Source organism: Rhododendron vialii, chromosome 4a, assembly GCF_030253575.1.
Source record: "Rhododendron vialii isolate Sample 1 chromosome 4a, ASM3025357v1".
Taxonomy (NCBI): Eukaryota; Viridiplantae; Streptophyta; class Magnoliopsida; order Ericales; family Ericaceae; genus Rhododendron; species Rhododendron vialii.
In genome coordinates this window covers 34,489,788-34,514,996 of record NC_080560.1, presented here as the reverse complement: position 1 = coordinate 34,514,996, position 25,209 = coordinate 34,489,788, and the positions used below count along the sequence as shown (strand labels likewise).

The 25,209-nt window shown below is 38.7% G+C and overlaps 3 protein-coding genes and 1 pseudogene across 11 annotated transcripts; 1 reads left to right on the top strand and 3 right to left on the bottom strand.

The window, feature by feature from the left end:
- LOC131322281 (large ribosomal subunit protein uL14) lies at positions 1–5,551 on the bottom strand. The gene is made up of 4 exons (XM_058353545.1): positions 5,430–5,551; positions 5,032–5,316; positions 931–972; positions 1–349 (listed from the first exon to the last, which is right to left on the bottom strand). The coding sequence occupies exons 1-4, from the start codon at positions 5,440–5,442 to the stop codon at positions 267–269; spliced, it is 423 nt and encodes a 140-aa protein (XP_058209528.1). The 5' UTR covers positions 5,443–5,551; the 3' UTR covers positions 1–266.
- A 1,785-nt stretch (positions 5,552–7,336) lies between these two features.
- Positions 7,337–17,838, top strand: LOC131322124 (F-box/kelch-repeat protein At3g23880-like). 2 transcript variants are annotated; one of them, XR_009198700.1, is made up of 4 exons: positions 7,337–7,479; positions 7,637–10,234; positions 10,313–12,933; positions 14,033–15,016. XR_009198700.1 is itself a non-coding variant. In XM_058353299.1 (2 exons), exon 1 carries the CDS (start codon positions 11,993–11,995, stop codon positions 12,662–12,664), a length of 672 nt encoding a protein of 223 aa, XP_058209282.1. In that variant the 5' UTR covers positions 10,773–11,992; the 3' UTR covers positions 12,665–12,933; positions 17,543–17,838. The 2 variants fall into 2 exon arrangements, 1 of the variants encoding a protein (XP_058209282.1); XM_058353299.1 differs by lacking the exons at positions 7,337–7,479; positions 7,637–10,234; positions 14,033–15,016 and adding an exon at positions 17,543–17,838 and having other exon boundaries at positions 10,773–12,933.
- Positions 17,839–18,798: 960 nt separating this feature from the next.
- Positions 18,799–24,294, bottom strand: LOC131322122 (uncharacterized). Of its 8 annotated transcripts, XM_058353292.1 has the most exons (5): positions 24,155–24,294; positions 23,917–23,995; positions 22,821–22,937; positions 19,619–21,412; positions 18,799–19,233 (listed from the first exon to the last, which is right to left on the bottom strand). In XM_058353292.1, the coding sequence occupies exons 4-5, from the start codon at positions 21,278–21,280 to the stop codon at positions 19,069–19,071; spliced, it is 1,827 nt and encodes a 608-aa protein (XP_058209275.1). In that variant the 5' UTR covers positions 21,281–21,412; positions 22,821–22,937; positions 23,917–23,995; positions 24,155–24,294; the 3' UTR covers positions 18,799–19,068. The 8 variants fall into 8 exon arrangements, with proteins under 8 accessions (XP_058209275.1, XP_058209268.1, XP_058209269.1 ...); XM_058353285.1 differs by lacking the exon at positions 22,821–22,937 and having other exon boundaries at positions 23,917–24,033; XM_058353286.1 differs by lacking the exon at positions 22,821–22,937.
- On the bottom strand, positions 23,675–23,768 carry LOC131325000 (U6 spliceosomal RNA; annotated as a pseudogene).
- Positions 24,295–25,209: the final 915 nt, after the last annotated feature.

Below are 25,209 nucleotides of genomic sequence, written 5' to 3'. Positions count from 1 at the left end.
TTTAAACAGCCAAATGAAACAATGGAATATCGCAAACAATAACATTTGTACAAATCTGAAACCAATTTTGAAAACTGGAAGTTTAAACAGCCAAATGAAACAATGGAATATCGCAAACAATAACATTTGTACGATCTAAAATGCCCGCTAAAACACATCTCAATCACCTTCCAGCAAAACTAGAGCCTACAACTGTCCTAACAAAATTTAAGAAAAACATAAAACCTTTCCATCAACAGGGACTTCCAAGACAAGAAGTAACAGCTTTAGACAATAGCATTGGCTGCACTAGCAATCCTAGGCCACAGATCGGCACATTCCTTCCCAATTGGACCAGTAATAGCCGACCCTGAATTGAAACAAGCATAAAGCAACTTGTCAGATACATATATACTACTTCCAAAATGGGGCAGAAAATAAAGAAAGAAAACAAAAAACACCATTCACGCATAAAAACTAGGGACACTTGGTTTCTCATTCTCAAGGAATGATAATGATAAGTCGGGGATAAGACTGCAATAGAATCCAGGCAACTAACCAAATGCTTTGAAGAGCATTCAAGGAATCATACTCCTAGATGGGACCAAATAATCTCAAAGAAAATAACACCTTCCGTTTGGTGTTTGGTCAAACTAGTAAAGAAGTGAGAGGAGCAAACAGGACTACAAGAAAAGCACCACAGATTCAAAGAGAAGGCTTTGAGTTTGGATTCTTTGCCATCTCAGTTGAGAAGCGAGAGGAGGCTAATACACAATGTACCAGAAAGTATTAGCATTGATACGAAAAATAACATATGTCAAAAAAGGCCCAACAATCAGCATTAAGGATGTTCTATCAGTTGTGAAAACGCAAGCTGTTGCCAAGTCCAAATCTACAACAAAAATACCAAGATAATGGAACCTAATTTGCTTTATTTTAGTCGGAGTTTACCTTTCATTTCCCCCTTCGGATTGACAATGACACCAGCATTATCTGCATCAAGCAATCGGTACATATTAACAACAATCAAAAGAATCAGAGACATTTACCAGTAGTCAGAGTTTGCTTCAATTTTTTTTTACCAATCTGAGTTAGCTAAAAATGAGAATGTACCTTGAATATCTTTACAAAGTGCACAACTACTAAAAAAAGTGAAAGGGGGGCGGATGGGGTGATCAACCTAACTACGTTAAACTACTGCCTTCAAAAGATAAAAACATTTCAAATGTAAAACCTAAATGGAGCAGATGTGGCCTCAGGGAGCATCGTCACATCTGTAATGATAGACACTGTTGATTTTCCAGACTCGTAACTGTACCAACCGCATAGAAGGAGGATACCTGACTAAGTCTGGTGATGTTAGACGATGCATAATTGATTTTCACAAAGTAGACAAAGATGAAATCAGTGTGGGCCGTGGAGCAACAAAGCAAGACCCAAAGAGGGAGTCGACAATAATACATAAAGCTGTCCAAACTGCTCCTATTGGCTTTACAGAAAGTATTAAATGCTCTTACCTATAAAAGTCAATCTTCAAAACAAATCAACTAGGTGAAATGAAGCGACTAGAAGAGAGACTTGTCTTAACGCGAAAACATTAACTGTAAAACGATGGCATACCCATCTTTACCCTCCCTCGCAATGACCTACTAACCCTTTTAGCACTTGCATCCTAACATTTCTATCTGGGTTTCACTTTTCTACCACCACTTAGTTCTATCCTTTTTTCCTCGCATCGACGAAAGCTACATGCATAACAATTGACCACAACAATTGACGCAACCCTCTAACAGAAGGTAGGCAAGTTTTTTTTGGTCCCACGTGAGAACCCACCCCATGCGAGAAGATTGAGTTAATGGCTGCAGTTTGTTATTATGCATGGTATTGTTCTCTGGTACAAGATCTAACCAACTAGCAGAAAGTACATTTTTCTTCAGCACATTACAAAATTAGGAATGCAGAAGGAAAAAAATAGAGAGAAACAAAGTAAAGATATCGAATAGGCAACCCGTCATAACAGAGAGCGCAAAAGAGAGATTTATAGGAGAGAGGGTGAAGAATAAATGTATTCAACATTTTGTACTGTTGCTGGTGTGAGAAAACATTAGATATTCATCCATACACAATACTATTGGTTAAAGGACTACATGTATCAAGATGCAGCTAAACCAGCATACCATGCTTTTCCATATCATATCACCATGGAAAACTGGATGACTGAAGAAGAATCCAACGAAAACCAACTATTAGTAATTTCCCTATAGATGTGGTACACACAGCTCATGAATTAAGAAAACCTAGGTATATCTAGAGAGAAGAAAGAGCTTCTCTAGCCCACCAGAATATATGTTGACCTAGAGAGAGAAACTCTTCCTTTCCTTGAGAGTTCACCTTATGATTTTCTTTGTAAATCCATCAGAGTTCACCAGTTGAATGCACTAACCCAATAACATGAAATGGCGAAACCATTTATTTGTAAAGCCTAAATGGAGCAGATGTGACCTTTAAAAGCATCGCCAAATCTGTAACGATAGACCCCGTTTAATTTTCCAGTCTTGTAACTGTATCAACCACAAAATAAAGGAGGATACCTGACTAAGCCTGGTGATATTATAGAACCCAACAATATATATTTTCAAAGAGAAGAAAAATATTAAATGAAGCTTGGAGTGAGAGCGAGAACCAAATAGACAAGTGTATGAGGGTTAAAGACAGAATAAGTTGCGAAGAAAAGTCCTTTTGAGAGAGAGCGAAGCAATAGAACATAAGTCTTTTCTCTTGTTGCTTCTATTAATTTGGTTGATTGAACAGTCAAGGGGTAGTACATAGATAAGTGCATAACACAATCTAAACTTCTTAAAACTATCTCTCTTGACAAAGAAGACAAAACTACTTCTTTCTTCCGACTCAATTCCATCCCAACAAACTACCATTATATTTAACACCACATCATTACTACAGGACGAAATTTTGCACCACCAAATAAGTAATGAAGGAGAAAATATTTCCCACACTGTTAGTTAAGTGGTGTTTTAAAATAATGAGTAATTTGCACAATCTACAACAATATTTTGACACAAGTCCTATAAAGTATTCATTACGCATTATTTAATGTGCAATACAACGTACATGAAATTATTACTACACCTAAAGTACCCTTACAAACTTTTACCAATAACAAAAACAAACGATTACTATTTTTCCTATAGATGTGATACACACAGCTCATGAATTAAGAAAACCTAGACGATGCCTAGAGATAAGACAAAGCATCTCTCTCTAACCCACCAGAATATAAGTAGACCTAGAAAGAGAAACTCGCCCTTCACTCTAAAGTTCACCTTATGATTTTCTTTGTAAATCTATCAGCATCTAGTATGACCAATTTAGCTGCGCTAACCCAATGACATGGAACGACGAAACCATTTATTTGTAAAGCCTTAATGGAGCAGATGTGACCTTCAAAAGCATCGTCACATCTGTAACGATAGACATGTTTGATTTTCCAGACTTGTAACCGTATCAACCACAAAATATAGGAGGATACCTGACTAAGCCTGGTGATAATAGAGAATTCAAAATGCATTTTTCCAAATAAGAGAAGAAAAATATTAAATGAAGCCTGGAGTGAGAAGCTAGACCCAAATAGACAAGTGTAGGAGGATGAAAGATAGAATAAACTATGAAGCAGTGTTCTAAATGGCCGCCTAGGCGGCGCCTAGGCGCTCTGCAGCAGGTCAGTGCCAAGATTTCACCCTCGGCGGCTTGTTCGGCAGATTTGGAGATTTGGCAGCTTGGCAGCCGACTTGGCTGAACTTGGGGAAGCTTGGCGGCTAAGATCTAATGGAGCTAGGCAGCGTCTCGGCGGGCTTGGCGGAGCTAGGCAGCCATCTTGGCGGGCTTGGCGGAGCTAGGCGGCCATCTTGGCGGAGCTTAATTGCCTTAAAAATATATATTTTTAAAAAACAAACGCCGAATTGCTCGGCTCGGTGGCGCCTAGGCGCTTGGCGGCGGGTTGCCGCCCGACTAGCGCCTAGCGCCATTTAGAACACTGCTATGAAGAGAAGGTGGTTTCAAGAGAGAACGAAGCAAAAGAACAAAAGGTCTTTTCTTTCATTGCTTCTATTCATTGTCTCCCTAGGTTAATTGTACAATGTCAAGGAGGTAGAACATAGTGTAACACAAACTAAACTACGAAAAAACTCCCTCAACAAAGACGACGAAAATATTTCTTCTTTCGACCCAATCCATGCCAACAAACTACCATTATATTTTATCAACAACGCATCATCACCGCAGGATAAAATTTCAATATTTCCCACTGTTAAGTGGTGTTTAAAAATAATGAGTAATTTGTGCAAGCTACAACAATCTTCTGATTCTCGACAAGGATGGCAAAACTACTTCTTTCGATTCAATTACATGCTGACAAACTACTACTACAATTTAACAACCCACAACATTACTGCAAGAGAAAATTTTGCACCACAATAAGTAAATGACGAAGAAAATATTTACGACATTGTTAGTTAAATGGTGTTTTAGAATAGCGAGTAATGTGATTGCAAAAATTAGATTGTCACGTGATTTGAGTAAAACTCAAGCTGGTACAGGTTAGAGTCGAGAATTGAAGCAAATTTTATAGGGTTTAAACCAAATTCTGAGTTTTGAGTAAGAAAAGAAGGGGTTAAAGCAGGAGAGAAGCTCTAAAAGTCGGGAGCCAAGCATCGTAGTGTTCGAGGTTTACTAAAGGAACCTAAAAGTCGAGCTCGGCTCGTTTATAAACAAACCAGCTCAATTACTTAAAGAGCCGTGACTAATTTACTTAACGAGCCTCTTTAAACAAGGCAAGCCTTATGAGTGTGGAGCTCAGCTCGTTTAGTAAACAAGCCTAAAACTCAAGCTCAGGTCAATTACCAAATGAACCGAAGCCACGAGCAGCTCGGTTTGTTTGCAGGGGAGTGTAAAACGTTTCCCAATCGAAATAACAGCAAATCCCAAAAAGCACAAACAGGTAAACAAAACCCATTTCCCATTTTTATCGATAACAACCTTCGAAGTACATAAAGACGCCGTCCTTTCGCCGCCACGGCTTGCGCTGCCTGACAATGACCGCGGGCATGACCTTCTTCCTCAGATCGGGCTTCCCCTTCTTCACGGTGGCCATCACCATGTCCCCGACGCACGCCGACGGCAGCCGGTTGAGCCTGCCCTTGATCCCCTTCACAGATATGATGTATAGGTTCTTGGCTCCCGTGTTGTCGGCGCAGTTCACCGTCGCCGCCACCGGGAGACCCAGCGACATGCGGAATTTGTTCCCCGCCGATCCACCGCGCCCTGCGACCGGTAAAAAAAATACAGACAAGAAAAAGTATGAGTGTCTCCAACCATTGAGTTATTGGAAATGGTGAACTTTCCGATTGAGAAGAAACTAGAAATGCTGAACTGACCTCGCTTCGACATTTTCGGCTGACGAGTGCGGAGCGATTAGGGTTTGGCGCGGGTCTTATAGCGAGGGGCTAAAAACTAGGGTTTGGGAGTAGAGAGCTGCTAATGGTACAGCTGCACAGCAGTGGAGTACACATATGGTTTTTGCGCCCGTCTCATGTACCGCAAAGATGATCGGAGCTGCTCATTTTGTTCAAAATACTGCTCATTTTGTTCAAAACATATTATTTACGGCTCTTGTTTGTTCAAAACATATTGTTTACGGCTCCTGTACAAAATCATCTCAATCCGATATCGATATCAATAAAGACGTTTACGAATCATCCAAATTTGCTTCAGCAGAACCCGAGACTGACACAAAAAACCATATCTGTACATGGCTGGCTGCGACTCAATCTTTAGGGCGTGTTTGATTACACGTTTTGTTTTGGGGAATTCGTAATGGGATGGGATTAGGATTGACTTTGAGAATGAGGTGTGATTATTAATGAGGGAATAAATCATTTATTCATGTTTGTTTTGCATAGAATTCGATTGTAGGATCATAAATAACATGTTTGTTTTGGCTAGGATTAACATTGGAATTGACGTGAGTTTTTATACTTGGTTTGCTCAATCCCACGGGGATGGAATTGTAGTAACACCCCATGGTAGTGCTAATACCCCATTTGTCCCACTCACAAAAACCTTATCAATCAAGGTATTACGAGCTCTATAGGATTATTAATCCAATCCATTTTCCCAAACCTCTTATCAAACACGCCCTTACTGTTGGGAGTATTACGGTGAAGTTCCCGCATACACCTTTGTTATAACTACGACCTCGTGGTGCCACGTCTCCCGGAGTTCGACTCATTTAGTAAACAAGTCAAAAATTTTAACTTGAGTTTGGCTCAAGTCTTAAAGAGTCGAGTCCTTAATAAGTCGAGATTAGACATTTATGAAACGAACTTTTTTAATCGAATCAAACGTCCCTTAACGAGCCAAATAGAGCATGAGTCGAGCCGAATTTGCGAGTTACTCAGTTCATTTGCAGCCCTTCCTCAAATCATCTCTCACCAAGCCATGTCCAGTAGTAGTATTTTAGAGGCCAATTTAGAATTGAGTTTTGTTCACCCTCCACTTAAGAGGGTGAATATTACTCTCCTTCCTACTGGTTGAAAATGATGTAGACCCTATCATAAAATAATGTCATGCTTACCAAAAAAATAAAAATGATACTCATACAACAATCCAAACACAACAACTTACACAACCTTTCACATGCATGTGGGCTCCACACACACTACTATGTGTGGGCCCCACATATATGTGAGAGGTTGTGTAAGTTGTTGTGTTTAGATTGTTATGTGAGTAGCATCTTTGCCAAAAAAATGTATTGCATGATAAGCATGACATCATTTTGTTGACATCACTTTGTAGTGGGGTCCACACCATTTCAACCAATGCGAGGGAGGGTAATATTCATCCTTTTTAAAGATTGTGAACAAAATTGCACTTGCCACCAATTCTCCATATTAACTGAGAAATTTTATAATTTACTTTCTCTTTTATTTAATTTTTCCTGTTTTTTATGAAAAATGAGACATGATCGTTATTTTTAGAATTTTGATCTCCAAATTTATATTGCAGCCAAATATATGACCTCGCTCTGTTCAAAAAAACATATATGACCTCGCGGCCACGTACCAAAACTTTTTAGCCATCTACAATAACTTTGCGGCCTCATACCCAAACTTTGTGGTTGCGGCCACGATTTCTCAAATTGCGGCCACTTACTGAAACCTTACGGCCATCTGGTCACATAAATTGGTGATTTCAGATTTGTTTTACTCCTTTTTATTTACCCGGTTTAATAGTAATTACTCCATAAACCCTAGATTAAGCATTCTTCTAAGAACAACAAACCATGAACCCTAGTTTTGCAGAGCAAATTGAGATGGTGACGAAGAAGAAGAAGAATGTTTTGTAGTGGTCATCAAAGAGTTCCAATGCCAAAGACTCCCACAAGAAAAATCCTAGTCGCAGATATCCTCCCAAAACCCTAGTCTTGTAATTCTCATTGCTTCTCCGATCCCCATGTCTCAATTCTGCGGCTGAAATATATTCAATGGAATGTAGTTTAGATCATCAAAAAGTTCTTCTTTGGGATTTGTGGAATGATTCTTCCTCTGTTTTCTTTTCTTTTTCTATTTTTTTTGTAATGCAGGCATCGCGGTTCAGTTTGCGCGCATTTCAGCTCCTCCCATAGCCGTTTCACACCCTTACGCGTGAGGGCCCAGTGTTGCTAGGAGAAACGAACCTAAAACCTTAGGAGGGAGCAAACACCTAAATTCCAAGTCCAACATCACCAGGCCAACCCCTTGGGGTTCCTCCTCCGTTTTCGTGCCAGAAGAGTAAGCATTAACCCGAAGAGAAAGCATTAACGCTTAGTTTCACAGTTGAAAAGCTCAGTTTTGGTTATGGGTATTGGTTATGATCCATCTACTTATGTCATCTACTGGAAGTTTGGTTATATTGTTCATTGAGAACTAGTCCTTGGAAACAGATTGAAGACTTCCCTGGCGGAGTCTTTAAGACAATTCATAAGAGAAGGTACGATTTAATGGAATTTTCTCAGATGGACTGTATATTTTACAAGATTCACCTGATAAATGCAAGATAGTTTCTTTCGACGTGGCGAAGGAGAGAAGCTGTGCTAGAGTTGGGCTACTAGGTGAAAACACGCCTATGCATGTATCAAGATAAACGCTTACGATGGCAGAGATATCACGGGAATCCGGTGTAGCGGTTATGAATGTTCTATAATTATATTTGGCACAAAATCACATAAAGCCGTAAGTATCGGCTGTAGTGGCGATGAAGCGGGAAAAAAACGGATATGAAGCAATATGCATTGGGAAACGGCATACACGTGCCAATTTCTTGTATCACCGATATATGAGAGAGTAATGGTATGGGAGAGCCGAAAAACCGATGCGCTACGTAGCAGCCAGTGCTGATGTCTAAAACCTTGGTAGAATTATAGCTTATGCTTGATCACTGATTTTTACAATGTTGAGTCTTTCACTAAACATATACGCCAAACCAAACCTGCAGGGAAGTGGTTGAGTCCCTTGCCTCTGTTGAAGAATGGCAAAGTCGTCTTGGTGGCCGTAGAAAGTGATATCTTAGCGATTTACCTTTTGAAAAACAGAACATGTAGCAATTTACAGATTCCTTGGATGCCCAGAACTTAACAATGTCCTTTTCGGAAAACCTCAGTTTGCTAAATCCCTTCTAACAATCTCAAATTCTTAGTAATGCCGGGAAGGGAAGGAAGGAGCGGAAATGGTAAATTATGGTTTTTATACCTGTTGTCCTTCTTTTCCCCTTCAAGTTGTATCTTTTCAATGTTATAATCAATCATTATGTTAGCTTGCATGTATACAGCGCAATTGAGATACTACTCTGTGATGAAACAAAAAGACGTTTCATTAGACTTCTTTCTTTTCTTCAAAAAGGGGCCTTCTCTGTTTTTGTTTTGTTTTGTTTTATAGTATGTTTTGTTGTTTTTCTGACTTTTGTTTAAATATATCTCCAAGTATATAATACCTTATTTGTTTGTTGGTTTATGTGGCCAAAGACTATACCCTATTACTCATTATCTGGAATATCCAGTGCCAATTGTCAACTGTCAATCACAGCCTTAACTTTACTTACATTATCTGTTTATTATTGCTGAAAACATTCTGTAAGTTACATAACACTTTACAGTTGGAATGTTGTGTAATTGAATTTTTTTATGCAACACTAGGACATCCCAAGCATGTTCTACAATTTTATATTTATAAAGATTGATTTTTTCCCCCACATTTCATCACAGCGATAACATGTCTACTAATTGAAGTGACTCCCAAGGCTTTCTTGTTAATAGTTATTTTGTTTTTTGAACAGCAAGTGAATGCAAGAGATTTTCGGGCAAAAACAAAGATGGAATAACAAAAAGGTTACCTGCATCAGTTGTATTGCTTTTGTAGCAGTTGCTGCTTGGACTTCGAGCAATCATCAAAAAATTGGGATTGAGATCTATCTCTATTGTCTATCCTACATTTTAGTTTTGTGATTCACAACTTGCTTTATTTGTCTTTGGATTCGCATGTTGATCAGACCATCCTTAGTTGAACTTAACGACTGTTAGAAGTTTAATACATGTACTCTGATTAAACTTTTTACGTGGATACAGAATCCTAAAACTTTTACGGTCTCATAGAATATGAGATGCAAATTGTAATTTGGTTTTTGCTCCTGTTTGTGCAACCTGGTTGAACGGTCAGCACCCTAGCTAACGTGCTGTGAGTGTTCCAACCAGTTAGATTTATGCCTTTTCATTGTCTTCCTCCTTGAGAAATCAGGCTATTCTACTCCATCACCTGCGAAGTTCAAGTAGCTTAGGCTTTTCACCCATTATCGAGCCGAATTTGAGCCAAAAGCTCAAGAAATTCACGTTTGCTTAAGATAATAAGTTCAGTTCAGACGAGCTTCTAACAGGCCACAAGCGAGTTGAGTTTGGACTTTTAACTTGGTTCATTTAACCCTACCACTGCCATAGTACTAAGCCAAGTTTTAATGGGTGTCACTTGTCAGGGCCTATATATCCTAATAGCTCATACTTGATGATTATGAAGTGCTGGCACAGTCTTAGTTGGTCACAACAGTTGCAGCAAAGATTGAGTAAAGAAACAAGTCATCCTTGGAGCCCAACCTTCCTCATGATATCAATGTGTTCAACCTGCACTATTTCTGAAGGATTAATAAGCCCTGACAAGTAGGCCCCTCAAACTCTTGACTATTTCTTAGGTCTCATGAAGTTACTTATGTTTGATACTTGTGATGGAACCTGCAGGGATTTTGGCTCATGACTCCGAACCATGTAGTGAGCCTTGCTTCGCCTTGTCTTGCTTGCAGTGCGACTTAGCGGCAATATGAAGGACAAAAGACAGTTTCGAAGAAGAATGGGCAGATAAGTAATATGGATTATCTTAGTTACAAGTCTATGTTGTTTATTTTGATAATAATTCTGATGCAATGATCTGTTTTTATTTAGATGTTTGAATTAAAATTGGTGCTATGAGCTTTGATGTCAATTGACCTGGGTTGTAATGGCTTGCTAGTTGTCCATGTTTATAGAACTAGAAGACCAACAAAATTAAGACAGTTTTCATGCAACTTTTAGTGTTATTTTTCCCCTAACTTATATTTTTTAGCTGTATTATTAAATTGATTGTGAAGAGACATGGTGTTCTCTCTCTCTCTCTCTCTCTCTCTCTCTCTCTCTCTCTCTCTCGTGCGCAAGCGCGAAGCGCGAATACAGTTTCTTCTGTATGAAGTCGCTAGCGAGTTAATTACCTTGCCTACTTGTTCATAGCTAACATCTTCTCAAAACTTGGTTGTAAAAAGTTTTACTGTTTCTAGGTGGTGGATATTGATTCTCACTCTGTAATTTAAACTTGGATAATGCCAACTAGTTCTTTTTTTAAAATGCCTCTAATCCTATGGTCCCAATCATTTGAATGAGCTGGGGTCAATTTTTGGTGAATCCATCCACTATGTAATGGTGCAAAGTACTAATTGAACAAGTAGCTTAGCAGAGCTTCTGACATGATACGAGGTTCCATAGTCAACTATATCACGATTTCATTGTAAACTCAGGCTTCTATGTATGATGTTTGTGCATGCACTGTAAGTTACCTAAACATGTTTTGAGTGCGGATTTGATAAGAATATGACAATATTGCTAAGTGTGTTTAGTACTTGCGAGTTTCGACAATTATGATTTTCTAATGAAGGTAGATTTGATAGGAGCTTCTATTGGACAACACACTTCTCCACAAATTTGTAAAAAAATGCAGGATTAAATCATCGGTGAATTTTTTCTTTGAACAACTGTAACTCTATTGCACTTGGTGTGTTTGAGTTGGAAACTTGAAGTCTATAAGAAGATCACAACAATATTGGCATTGGCGAAACCTGCTGTTATCCGAAGCAATAAAGGAACCATGCCAACTCCCCACACATGGACGTAAATGCGAGCAGCAAGTGTATGTTTATTTAGTTAACAACCAGAGCCTTGATTTAATTGGTCGCTTCCAGGTGCCGTGATTTGGAAACGTAACGAAAGCATTTAAACCCATATCACCCACCCTCTGGTTCACTTTCCTTTTGCTACTGATTCTTTCCCTTTCTATTCACCATCTCGGGATGAAACCCTAAATCCCCAAATCAACTGTCACTTCTGCTACCCTATATCGTCCCAATTCATGGCCGCCGAAAACAGCCGTTCAAAAAACCAACAATTTCCTAAATAAACTCCAAAAAAACAGCTAGAAATCCCTCCATGTGGAGAATTATTCAAATTGCCTGATCTCCCTCAGGAACTCATCATTGAGATTCTATTGCGATTACCTGTCAAGTCATTGGTTCGGTTCATAAGCATATGCAAATCTTGGTGCACCATAATATATGAGCCTCAATTTGGAAAAAGCACCTCAGTCTTGTGACCAAGGATGACAACATTAACAATTGGATGGTCATTATACGGTACCAGTATCATGATCTCAAATCGTGTTCTTTACGCTCATTTTTTCATGAGCCATATGGTCGTGCAGTAGATCTCTATTACCCATTCAAGACTCTGCGACGGGGTGTTGGGATTGTGGGCTCATGTGACGGGCTGGTATGTATTTATTATTATGAAAAATTGGTTGACAATTTTTACATATGGAATCCATCGACTAGAGAAAGCCACATTTTGCCGTCTTTCGGGGAAGGAGCTAATTTTGGGTTTTCTTATGGGTTTGGATATGACTCCTCCAATGATGATTACAAGGTGATTAGAGTTGCTTTTGCCAAAGGTCCACTAAAAGTCAAGGTTTATTCCTTAAAAACTGATTCGTGGAGTAGGATTGGGGGTTTCCCTAGCAATTTGATTATGTTTCGGCCCATGGAATCAAGCAAGCTTGTGAATGGATCAATTCATTGGTCCGCTACAAATCTCAACAATAACTCTTGCGTTATCATAGCCCTTGACTTAGGGGAGGAGACATACAGGGAAATTCCAAAACCTGATTTTGGGAAGTTTGGGAAGGAGTGTTCATTGCTATCTGTTAGGGCTTTGAGAGGATGCCTATGTGCTGTTTGTGAGTATGCTTTTAGCTTTGATATGTGGGTAATGAATGAATATGGCAGGAAAGAGTGATGGACTAAATTGATCAGTATGCCATACTTGCCAGAGCCCCAACCAATTCGGCACTCAAGACCATTGTGGTATATGAAGGATGGTGGGGTTTTGATTAATCTTAATGGGGTATTTTTCGTTTATGATCTCATAGACCATACACTCAAGCATCCTTTAATTTGTGGCATTCATTATTTTCACCAAGCAGACGTCTATGTGGAGAGCTTAGTTTCACCTAATGCATTTAAAAATATGCCGACTTACCTTAATGAGTAACGAAAGAGAGGAAGGTATGATAAATTGTTGTTATACCTTTTGCCATTTCAATGTTTCTTTCCTTAAGCACCATGCCCTTAGTATTATCATGTTGATTGTGCCATCCATATCATTGTTGTAAAATTTAAGGGGCAATAATCTCCATAGTTGTATGCTTTTTGAAGTTTGTGTTTTTATGGAATACTTTGCTAAAGTTAAACCAACAACAAAGGATAATGGCACAGGAATTGAAAGTATTCAATTAGATCCATGTTGCCGCTACTTCTTGTTTTTTTTATTGACTATTATGGCACAATAGGTAAAAACCAGAAACTAGAAAGAACACTAATGTTGGTGGCCAGTCCACTATCAATTTGCCATAAATTACCTATTTGCATTCCTTTCCTTTTATCATCTAGGCATTTATGTGGAACATGATAAAAGCCACATGAGTAGGACAATGGAAAAGGAAACTAGTAGACATAGGCTGGAATGCTTTGCTCGACATTTGATCAATTTAGGATATCCTTTGAAAGTGTGCCTCACACATGTTAGAGGAAAGAATACATTCATCTCTCTGGGGAACTGTTCCAATTCAACAATAAAGTGCATGCCTTGACGAATAGAGACAGGGAATTGCAACATTGAAGAGTATTTGATCTTGTTTTTAATTCCCTTTGTGACTGCTACAAGGAATCAATATATACAACAGACTAAGATACCACGAACTGGTGAATGAAATGTGTTGTTAGTTAGTTATCGGTTAAAATTCCATATATTGTAAAACGCAGTGGATTTTTTTTTGCAATCTATCATGCCCATGCATAATATTACCCTCTATTTGTAAACGGTGACATTTTGTTTTCATCGGTGTAGTATTGTGATGATTGTCTGTCATTGTCTTCACTCCCATCAATTCATTCTGGGATGTGCTTTGAATTATTTTTGGACTTGGGGGACCTAAAGGGCAATGGGTCTGCTGTGCTATCGAACGACGTCATTTCATGGCCAACAACAGAGCCCAAACCCCCACCCCTTGAACCGCGTTTTGGGAATCCTTTATATGCATTTGCTGATGTTCTTGTTGAAGCCTCACATTGACATATGAATGGTTAGAAAGGCTTTTTATGTCAGCCTGAATCATGAAGTCATGAGGAAATGATGTTAAGGAAAAGGAACAGTAATGCCAAATCAGCACCAGACCAAAATGGCCTGGGGTCCGTTTTTGGCCATGAAATGGCCCTGTTTCATGTCGTAGCAGACCCTATTGCCCTTTAGGGCACAGTAGGTCTCCCAACTTGCCTTTTATAGGGATGGATCTCAACTAAGTACCAAGCGCCTCATAGGAATGGGCTTCAGCACAATTTAATAATACTTGTCTACAACATGTTGCTTGTTGGAGTTACGAGGTTCAGAGACAATGTTGATATACTACATTTTAATTTTTGTCCTGACGAATCAAAATAAAATATGGCTGGGTATTTTGGCTCATGAATGAGAACTACATTGAGAAGCATTGAAGGTGATGACGAATTTAATTCTATCTGTTGATATCAAAAGATGTTATGAGTATCTTGAGTAGACATTCCGTAATTAACATTACTTGCTTGCTGTGGAACCTTCAACAACCATGGTTCAAGGTTTGCTAAGAATTTCACCAAAGGGTCAACCGAGGTTGTGATGTTCAAATTAGGTTTGAAACTGAATCATTGTGCCAAGTTTTCTGAAGATATCATTTCCCTGTTGTTTGGTGTCCTTCCACTCTTACTCATAAGTGGTTAGAAGTCATTACCAAACTCGATCAAATGTGACTTTTAAGAAGCATTTTGCAGATTTTAGAGATCAAGGGAACTGAGGGAGAATACATGTAAAATTTCTTAGGGATGGTGTTAATTTGTCATTGATGCACCCCTCAAAAATCAGGAATCAACAATTAGCAAGAAGCGAGTGTCTTAAGTATCTTGGGTCAATTGTTAGTAAGGATGGATAGATTGCGGATGATGCAACACAGAGTACAAGTATGATGGATCAAAGTGGCAGAGTGTTTAAGGAATGTTGTGCGACCACAGGGATACCCGCAAAGTTGAAAGGGAAATTCTAACCTATTGCTATAGGGCCACCTATCTACCTAATAAAACACAAGGGTGTGGGAACCACACAAACACAAGTTGAAAGAAGGGATGAGATTCATTTTATCCAAGGGTTGACAAGGAACTTTGCAAATGTAATGTAAGTGCCCACATTCTTTGTAGTAATTGCGCAAATGAACTTTGCATCGATCTTCCAATTCCAAAACCCTATACGCAAATTGATGGGAATGACTTTGGTGTCTCCGGTCATTTTGGGGACACCGTAACTTTTGGCATAACAAAACCATTATGAGTATAACCAAAACCCATTACAAGCATAACAGAACCATAATAAGGCATAACTTGTTTGTTATGTCTTGGTTGGGTTTGGTTATGCCTTGATTGGTTTTTTGGATATTCCTTGGTTATGCCTTGTTTGGGTTCTGTTATGCTTGTAATGGATTTTAGTTATGCTCATAATGGTGAAGTTATGCCAAAAATTACGGTATCCCCAAAATGATCGGGGACACCATAGCATCATCCCAAATTAATAGTTCTTTGTAACTAACTTAAAAGTTTAGTTGGTGAGTGTCGTAAGCACGAGTAATTCTCTTCCGTGTCACTAAGAAGAGGATCACATACTACACACTAATGAATCGATTTAGTGTTTGAGCCACTAGCTAGCAAGTGCCTTAGGCACGGGTAATTCCAACAGGGTGCGTAGTGCCGTAGGCACGGGTAAGCACTAGTGTCATATATCACATAGTGTTGGGCTAGTAAGTAGTAAGAAACAACATAGGAGTAATAAGTGTTGCCGAAATTAAATGCTAAGATGGATGAGTGGTAAGACTTTAGGAGACAGAATTATAAGCGAATACTTTAGCGGAATCGTGGAGGTAGCGCCGAAGATAAGATGAGAGAAAATAAACTAATGCATATCATAGATGCAATAGTTAGGAGGAGTGATTTGGTTACGGGAGGGGGTAGGGGTAGACCCAAATTGACTTTAGTGGCGTTAGTTCCAAAGGATATAGGTTTATTGGATATTACAGAACATGATCACAACATAGCTCAATGGAGTAGACAAATTCATGTAGCCGACTCCAATTGATTGGGTTGATTGGGACTTAAGGCTCGGTTTGGTTTGGTGTTATTACTGCTAAAGAAACTTTACGTTGTAACTCTAGAAGTTGCATAATAGTTTGTGGAGGAACCAAGTAGCCTACTAGACGAAAAGGAAAAGCATGCAAATGCCAAAATGTGTTGGCTCAAGTTACTAGTAGTCCAGTTCAAGAGACCAAGAGCAAATGTCAATCATGTCTCCATAAGGAGTGTAAACCACATGACTGAATTGGTGAGAAAGAGATGCAATGGCTTGCCTAGCAGAAAAGTTGGACTTGCCTAGCAGAAAAGTTGGACTTGTACAAGTGACGTCATGCATTTGGGGATTTTAATATGTTTTTGTTGTTTGAGAAATTTTCCTGATGCATGAATCCATTAGGCTTTCCTTGATTGTGTTATTCCATGGTAAGAAGAGTTGCTTAAACTCGTACAAACTTGCTATAATGATCCATAGAGGAGTTTGTTCCTGCTTCAGCATCCGAAGTTTCTCACCATTTTGAGGGGTATTGTGCTACATATTGATGGTTTTTGTAAATTTCCTTTCATGCTGCTTTGATATTTTTCTCTCCAAAATAGTTTATGCGTATATAGTAGACCTGAAAACTGCAATTATCCAATGTTACGAGGAAGGCTTTTGTAGAATTCAAATTGCATGTACTATTATCCAGATGTTCTGTGCTACTAGGTGTTCAATATAACTCCTTCGATCGTGGGTCTTTTTTTTCTTTTTCTTTTTCTTTTTTTTTTGAGTTTCATGAAAGCGAATTTTAGTAGGCTTGACCTAGCTGCCTCAGATAATGTTCTTCCCTGGAGTCCATGAAGGTATGCCCTCTCTTTCATTTTATTCTCAACTATTTCCACTCCTTAATTCATAGTATATGGTTTGTTGTCTTGTAAAGAAATGTTTCGGGGCATTAGGGAGTCAAGTCACTTGCTTTTATGGTGTGCAAATTTTGAAGGCGTAACAAAAGAGAGTGGTGCAGTTGGGAGGCTAAACATTTTTGTGAACTTAAATCAGCTTCCAGTGGGGAACAATGATGTTTGGGAATTCCGATGGCATTTCTATCCAAACTATACAGCTTTGTTTTCTTTTTCTTTGTTTGATTCTTTTCTTGGTCTTGCGGCAGTGGCTTAATTGATTGCTCTTTTTAACTACATCTGTTTCCAGAATTTCCTCAATTGTTTGTGCGTTGCTTTGTAAGTGAGAATGTTTAAACACGAGACCCAATTTTGTTTTTGGTCACCCATTCCTAGTAAACGAATGGAATATCCACCGAGTTCGAAATGATTGTTGTTTTCGCTCGTTATTATTCAGGAATATTGCTTCGTTGCATCTTAACGTGCTATGTTAGTTAGATGCTTGAAATTTTATGTTCCCTAACACGATTGTAAGATGCATTTGTTTGTGCCCCTTGTGTTCTAATTGTCCTGTTGTTTTTGGTACATTCGACAGCTTGGGAGCATAACACCTCAGGCTTCGGGGATCAACCATTTGATCGTTCTACCCAAACAGATGGCTTGAGGAGGGGAGAGAGGTACAAACTGAAACTATGCGGCTGAATAGATCTCAACAATAAAGCACTGGAAACTTTAGTATAAACTTATTTGTATGATTTTTCTTAAGAGTTCGTTCGGACCTCATTTTGCTTTCCTTTGGGAGGAGCTGTTAAAGATTGTGGATGCTTTATCACCCTCACCTATCTAGATAATAAATTTGTGTATTAAACTTGGTTATTAGTATTATTGCTACCTCTACTCTTTCTTTTTTAATATCATTTCGTGCTAATTACTAGTTCAAGCGAAGGCCAGGGATATAACTGAGTTTACATTGAAGTTTCAGATCAAAAATTACCCGAAGCTCGGTCGGATTTCTGCTTTGTTCTTTGGCCAATATTGCCCACGCCCAGAAGACGTTTTAGTTGTTTACATTCCTCATTTCTTTTGGTGTTCATATACAGTATGCATTTTTCTCCTGATTCGTACTTTGGGATAGTTAATAATGAAGTGTAGTATTATTGCACATCGCATCTACATGCAGGCAATCTTTCATGTAGGAAAGATGCCAGAATTTTGTTACGATGGCTTCTAGCTATATCGTTAAGGGGTCGTTTTGTCATCTTGCGCATCCAAATCTTTAGTGCAAGGGTGTGTTACAAAAGTGTTGCGCAATTCGAGCCATCTAAAAAGTGTTTTTAATGGTCTAGATTTCGAAAAGTTTCCTGTTGGTAGGATAGAAATCAGGATCGTCGATTGTAGAGATAGACGGGTCGGATCGAGCACTACACCCCCATAGTGCACCCCTGTACGGGTCTCGTGTGAAACCTAAGTGTAAGCTACGCGCATTTGCATTGTACGGTAGTGTGATCAACCTTCTATCCATAACAACACAAAAGCCACTCCAGAATTCTGCAGAAGACTCTTTTACGTAGAAGACTAAGTTCAAACCAAGAGCTCAGTCAGAACCTTCTGTACATACAGAAAGACAAGAAAGAACCTTTCAATAAGGAAGGAAATGAAAAGAGTCCAAGAAAGTACATAATCCTACAATCCAAAGGACCACAACGACAGGCTTTACGCGAGAAGATAGGATGTATCCCAAAAACATAGAATTATCCCGCTGCAACTAGAAAAATATGACCTTTGGGTTGATTGTATCCGTGCTCAAGTTCAATTTTGCATTTATGCCTATTGTACAAACAACAATATTCATGCATGATGCTGCTTGTCAACAACTTTTCATATCAAATTCACTCCAAAAAAACTTTGAACAAAAGAGGTGGATTACAGGATTTATTTCTGCCTGTCGCAAGTAATCAGGAGTGGGTTATATCGAATACCAAACCTGAAAACGAACGATAAGCTTGCAATACGGAATCAACAATCATATCACAGAACAACCAACTGTTCAATTCTGTATAAATAATCACTCAATGTACTACAAGCAGTTAATTCTACGTAACCTTCTCGATTCTTGTTATGTCAACTCCTGTACACTTTGGGTTGGAGAGCGGGAGTACGTGTGTGAATAATAGCCACGGCGATAGAGAAAGACTGTAAAGCTGATAGAGATGACTGGAAATGAATAAAGTACAAACCCTCGTGAATATTCACCATTTTCATGACAGGTGCACCTCGCATTGAACCCTGCGAAATTGAAACAAATTATTACGACCAAAATGACAGATTTATACAAATATCCAAGCTAAATGAAGCACCCGCTTCAAAGTATTTGCCCAGCCGGTCCTTCCCATACTTGTTATTGTGTGAATTTAACACTTTGGTTTTGTGTATTGGTAAAACTGTAACAGTGAACATCCTGATAAAGTCACATGAAAACACTCATACCACGCAAAAGAGGTAATTCATCTATTTTGTCATGTCTGCATAAAAGGTTTGGTGGGTTCGACCCCTAGATACGCATCCACACTTCGCACTAGCACCCGAGCCCGTCAAACATGCATAGAAAGTCTAGAAGCACCCACAATTAGGAACATAATCTAGCCAAAAGATTGGAAGGAACTTGATGCACCTGTATAAATAAATCAAGCGACTTCTTGTCCCCTTTTGTATCGACTTGGGGTGATGAAACGTCTTTTATGCTTCGTCTAGTGTCAAGTACAGTGAGAGGACATCCGATGTCCCACCCACCACAGTCGCAAAGCCCACCGGATCTCCATCTCTCGGTAAGGCTAGAAGGGCCGCTATTTCTGTTTCTTGGCCCACCATGAAAACCTGCTGGGACTAGAACATCCATACTCGTAGAGCAATCACCACTACTTCGAAGACAACATGCAGAAGGTGAGGCTTCTAGAGATGTAACGGCCTTACTAGTCTCAACTTTCTTGAGAAAATTCAGGCCCCACCCTCCAATTTCTGTCCCCTTACAACCGCTGCGAATATGATCCTTTGCGATGATAGCTGCCAACTCAAGATTTGGCGCAAAATGATTTCCCAAAAGATTGGATGTACCACAAGAATTTGGATTTGCATTCGTATTCGGGAACAGCTTCCCCGAAAAGTTTTCGTGCATACCGCTTGCACCCACATATTTGGAGGAGGTCCTCTCCCGGGATGAATGACTCAGCTTGAATGCTTCCACCATCTTTTTCGACAATCCCGTATTCCTCTTTTTAGGATACTGGCTTGAAGTTTGCACCTCACCCAATGAACTCTCCTCACACCCGAACAAAACAAATTCGGTCTCCACCATTTCCGAATTATTTGGGCAGAGTGAAAATTTTGTAGATACTTTCATCTTACCAACAAGATCAGACTCGTTCACACGAATCTCGTGTTCCTTTTTGCTACCTGATACTGAATGAAAGAAATACACATAATCCAAGACCTTGTCATAAGGTGACTCAGCCTTACCTAGATTTGCTACATAAAGCTCCTTCTGATCATCTACAGAGAAGACATAATGAGGAAAGCCAGCTTTCCATGTGCACTGGAGCATTCCCTGAATAGTACCCTCAGAGACCGAAGAATTCTGATCCGGAACGGTAGCGATTGTGCTTGATACAGAAACAAGCCGGTTGTTTACAGGTTCAGATCCATAAGAATTTTTTCCAAGTACCACCATCTTATTTTCTAGCTTCTGTTCTGAGCTGGCACTCAACCAACTGGTATAACCCAAGGATTTTTTAGTATCAACCAATTTTGCAATCCCAAAATTGATATCACCATCCATGTCACCTGACTGAGGAAACAAAGGGCTATCCAATATATTTTTAATAGTCCTGCTTTCGTTCCCCATCCTACAATCCAATGGACATTCAGTTAAAAAATCAGCTAAATTAGAAGCATATGTAGTTCTGATAATCGAGCCATCAGAGAAAACACCCATCTTTGAAGAACACAAATTATCGTGACTATTGTACGACCCTGCCTTTGATGCAGTCACGTATATCGATTGGAGGCAACGCCGAAGATACTTCTCGTCTAGACAAATGATATGCTTCGGTATCCTAGTGTCTAACCCGTGAATACGCCGACTGAATGATTTCTGAATGCAACTTTCACCACTTTTTGATTGCTTGGAATGCAATAGTAGCAGATCCTTAGGGTTGGCCCTTTTTACCATTCTTTTGGCCAAGCTACTTTCATCTGCTAATTCTTTGTCCTTACTCATACTCTCTGCTGAATGTTCTTCCTTCTTACTATCCCCTTGTTTCACAATGGTTAATTCCATCTTCTCTCTCCAACAAATGAATGCCGAATCACTGCAGTTCGCATTGCATCCTTTAATAATGTTGGCCAGCAAAAATGTAAAAATGCTGAAGCTATTGACCTCTGCTCTCTAATTCAATTCTCAGATGTAATCCTGGAAGAAGTATAGCTTTAGTAAGTTTGAATCCAAAACAAGAAGGCGACTAAAGGTAGCACTCATAGATCTCCAAAAATATTCGTAAAGGCAACTGCAATTCCTAGGAAGACTCAAAGTAGGACCAAGAGATCAACGTAAATTTCTAAATCAGAAGGTTTTCAATGACAGGTAACATAAACAGCTGCAAGATTACGTATCCGGTTGGATGTTAAACGAAGTGTTTCAAACAATACAGATGTGAAAGCTAACAAGAAAGGACTATGATGAGAATTAAACAGTTATCGTAAGCTGATCTTTCAAGTTTATAATCATCATTGGGGATCTACATTATATAGTTTTGCAAGACTGCTTTCCATGAGGATCAGAGCCATGAGCTAGCCGCGTGGCACCGAATTATTAGAATTAGGATTTAATACTTGAAATGCAATTTATCCTTTCTAAGAACAAAGTAAATCCAATTAACCAAGGAAAAGATTCGTCAGGCATATCATTATCAATTTGTGATTGCAAAACAATTGTTTTGGATAACACATCCCTTCATTTTTAGGATCAACTGAATCTCAAAGCAAACAATCAAAACAAATCCTACTGGTTAAATGGGTTTGTACATTAGATATATGAAAATCATTTAGCACTAAATGCATTTACGTCTTTATTGCTATGTAGTATTGCAGGACTACTTTTCATATCTTCAAATATTTTTGTTATTGGTAAGTAAATATTTGTTTGTTGAGTACTCCATCATCACTTCGATCTCTACCAATCTCATAAACCCGTTATTACGAAGCACGGAGTCTTTAAGGTAGGTCCCGCATGCGTATCGAGTATGTTCCGATACGAATACGCACCTGAAACAGGCGGATACACATCCGATACACCAAATAAGTATCAGATAAGTTCTTTTACTTATTTGAACTTATGATACAACTCAGATACATGGGGATACATGAGGGATATAGGAACAATATGGCAGGGATACGCAAGGGTCCATTTTTTTATTTAGTATTGTGTACTATTTTTAAACTCTTTATTCATAGTGTAAGTTTGTCGTTGCCCTGTTAATCTGTTCATGGCTTCTATATATGCTCCTAAATACCATTGTATCTTGCTTGATTAACTTTTAACAAACATTTGACATCTTGTATCTATCTAATAATATGATTGTTGCATCAGCAATATATTACGATGTAATTCACTGTAATACATTGTGTTACGATTTTCACGGCGGATTAGTTTGTTAAACTACGGGCTCATGTTAAAGTACCAAACTGGTTTTGAAAAGATACGACATATTATTATGACTGTTACACCATCAAAGAATTTACAAGTCTAGAGGTATGACACGGAAATAATGATTAATTACTTTAGAGAAATAAATTTCAGAAGGATAAGAGAGATGAAATACTCATATAATTGTATATAAACATGGATTGTTTTGTGCATATATAGCACGGGTTCGTTGCTAGCATATTTATATATCCTATTCGTCTCCAAACGCCCTGTACGTTTACAAATAAATGCCCTGTTCATTTACAAATACTGAATTAATCACCAAGAGATTATGTATCTTATTTAATTAACACTCCTAAATAAGCAATGATGACAATTCAGGCTTAATGATCGCATTGAACTCGGGAATAGAAACTTCATAGCTATATAGAAAAAATAACATAAACACCTCGGAACTTGATTTTTAAGTTTTATACTGTATGCAATTAATTGTCATGATATGACCATAAAAAGCAAAAAAAAAAAACTCTACAAAACACATACTGATTACTAACTGATCCCAATTGTAAAGAGAGCCAACCCCCAAAGAAAATATGCTAATCGGTGTGCACATTTCAGACACATCTTGGGTGAATAAATCTAACGGGATTCGAATAAGTGTTCAAGTTACAGAAACATGGAGTTTCTATGGAGTAAAATTTTAGCTTTTTTTGATCGGCGTAAAATTCTACCTTTGAAAAAAATAAAATTTTGGAGTACAATTTCCAGCAAGAAGATTTTAATTCAGAAAGAAAAATCTTTACTTCCCATCATACAGGAACATATTTTAGAACTGAAACAGAATAGAGAGAGATTTCTAAGGCAGAGAAACGGACACAGACACGCAAACACAAGCAAAGAGACAGATATGCTCAAGAACATCCATCATCATCTCCATGAAAGACATAAAACTTAAATCACACCCTTGGAATCAGCCAAAAGGGACTTCTCCAATATCAGTTCACTTCTCACCTCTTACCAACTCTTTTTAAAAGGAATTCGTGGGCGTCATCCTTGCGCAGAGGCCATGCTAATCTACTCTGTGTTGTTCTAATTTTATCGGATGTTCCCGAAGCGCTGAAAAGGAATTTTATGTAAGAACTAAAATAAAACTGAACCACACAAAATTCCCCATAATCAACAAAATAGTACTATAACCAAAAAAAAAGTCACGGGCAGACACTCCACAAAAAGCTGCAAACTGTTGTATACAGAGGAGATGTATGTATTACCTTTACTCACTTGAAGAACTGGATCCAATGGACCAAACCCACTTCAACCCGGTGCTCAAATCAAGCTTTGCTTCGACTCCTGATGGAAAACAGCCGAGACCCAGTTAATATAACTTCCTGATTTCCATTGTGGAGCAAAACCCGCGTATTAAAAATGCAAATATAAAGGGAGAGAGAGGAATATATTGAGACTTCAAGAAAGTGAAACAGCGAAGAAATAAAAAAGGTTGGGCTTTACCAGCTTGCACATGGAAAGAAGGATAAGCGCGGCACTAGCCTACTGTACTACCCACTTAGCTTTCAACTGCTGTGGGGGAAATTTGGGAGAGAGAGAGAGAGAGAGCAAATCACAGAGAAGTAGAAGTGGAGACAGACCGCCTCAAAGTTTTTAGTTCGATTGGACGGTGACTTTGCTCATCACATAATTGACTGGATTAGATTCACATTTTTGATCATGTTTGATTCTTGGAAACAAGTCACAAGAGAATAATTTCTTGTGAATTTCTAGATCCTGGTATATATAACTTGCATTTGCCTAAGTCGAAAAAAAATTAGTTAAGGTGTACATAAGTTAACTCGTAGACCCACAACCGGTGAACCCAAAATACAAAAAAGTAGTGGGGAGAGAGAAATAACTGAAATTGAAAATGGATGGCGTAATGGGGCATGAAATTGGAGGCCACTTTCGTTGAAAATACGTGCCGGCCTCTCTATTTTTGGGGGAAATTAGGTGGGTGGACCCTGCTCATAGCCTAAACCCCGCCCAACTCCAGTCAATTTGGTTATGAGCACCATATGTAACACGCAGTATTGTTTTAATAATCGGAAATCGGGTCAGTTTACGTGTAGTTTAATTAATTTTGGAGTCTTATAAAGTTAACGATCGGAAAACTTTCAGTGACTCCATTAGGACTTGAAATTTTTTGAATATGAGACTTTGGCTCCGTTCCACTAAGGAAAATACTTATTTTTTGAGAATTGAATGTGATATATTGTGAAATAATGACACGTCTTGTAAAACAGAAAATAAGTACTTAAAAAATAAAAATCTTAACGAAATGGAGTCTTTATAAGAAAGTAAACCCGTAAATCACAGGCCTGGAACAGCCTAGGTTACTTTACTTTTAGTATTGCGCGCACACTCATGTCTAAGTAGGACATTCACTACACCAGAAGCAGGGTCTATGGAAACTCTATTTAAATATGGGAATGTCTCAATATTTGCGTAGAGCATGTGTGGTCCTAAACATTTTGAATTCAATTTCAAAGATTATGTTACTCCATCCGGTTCAA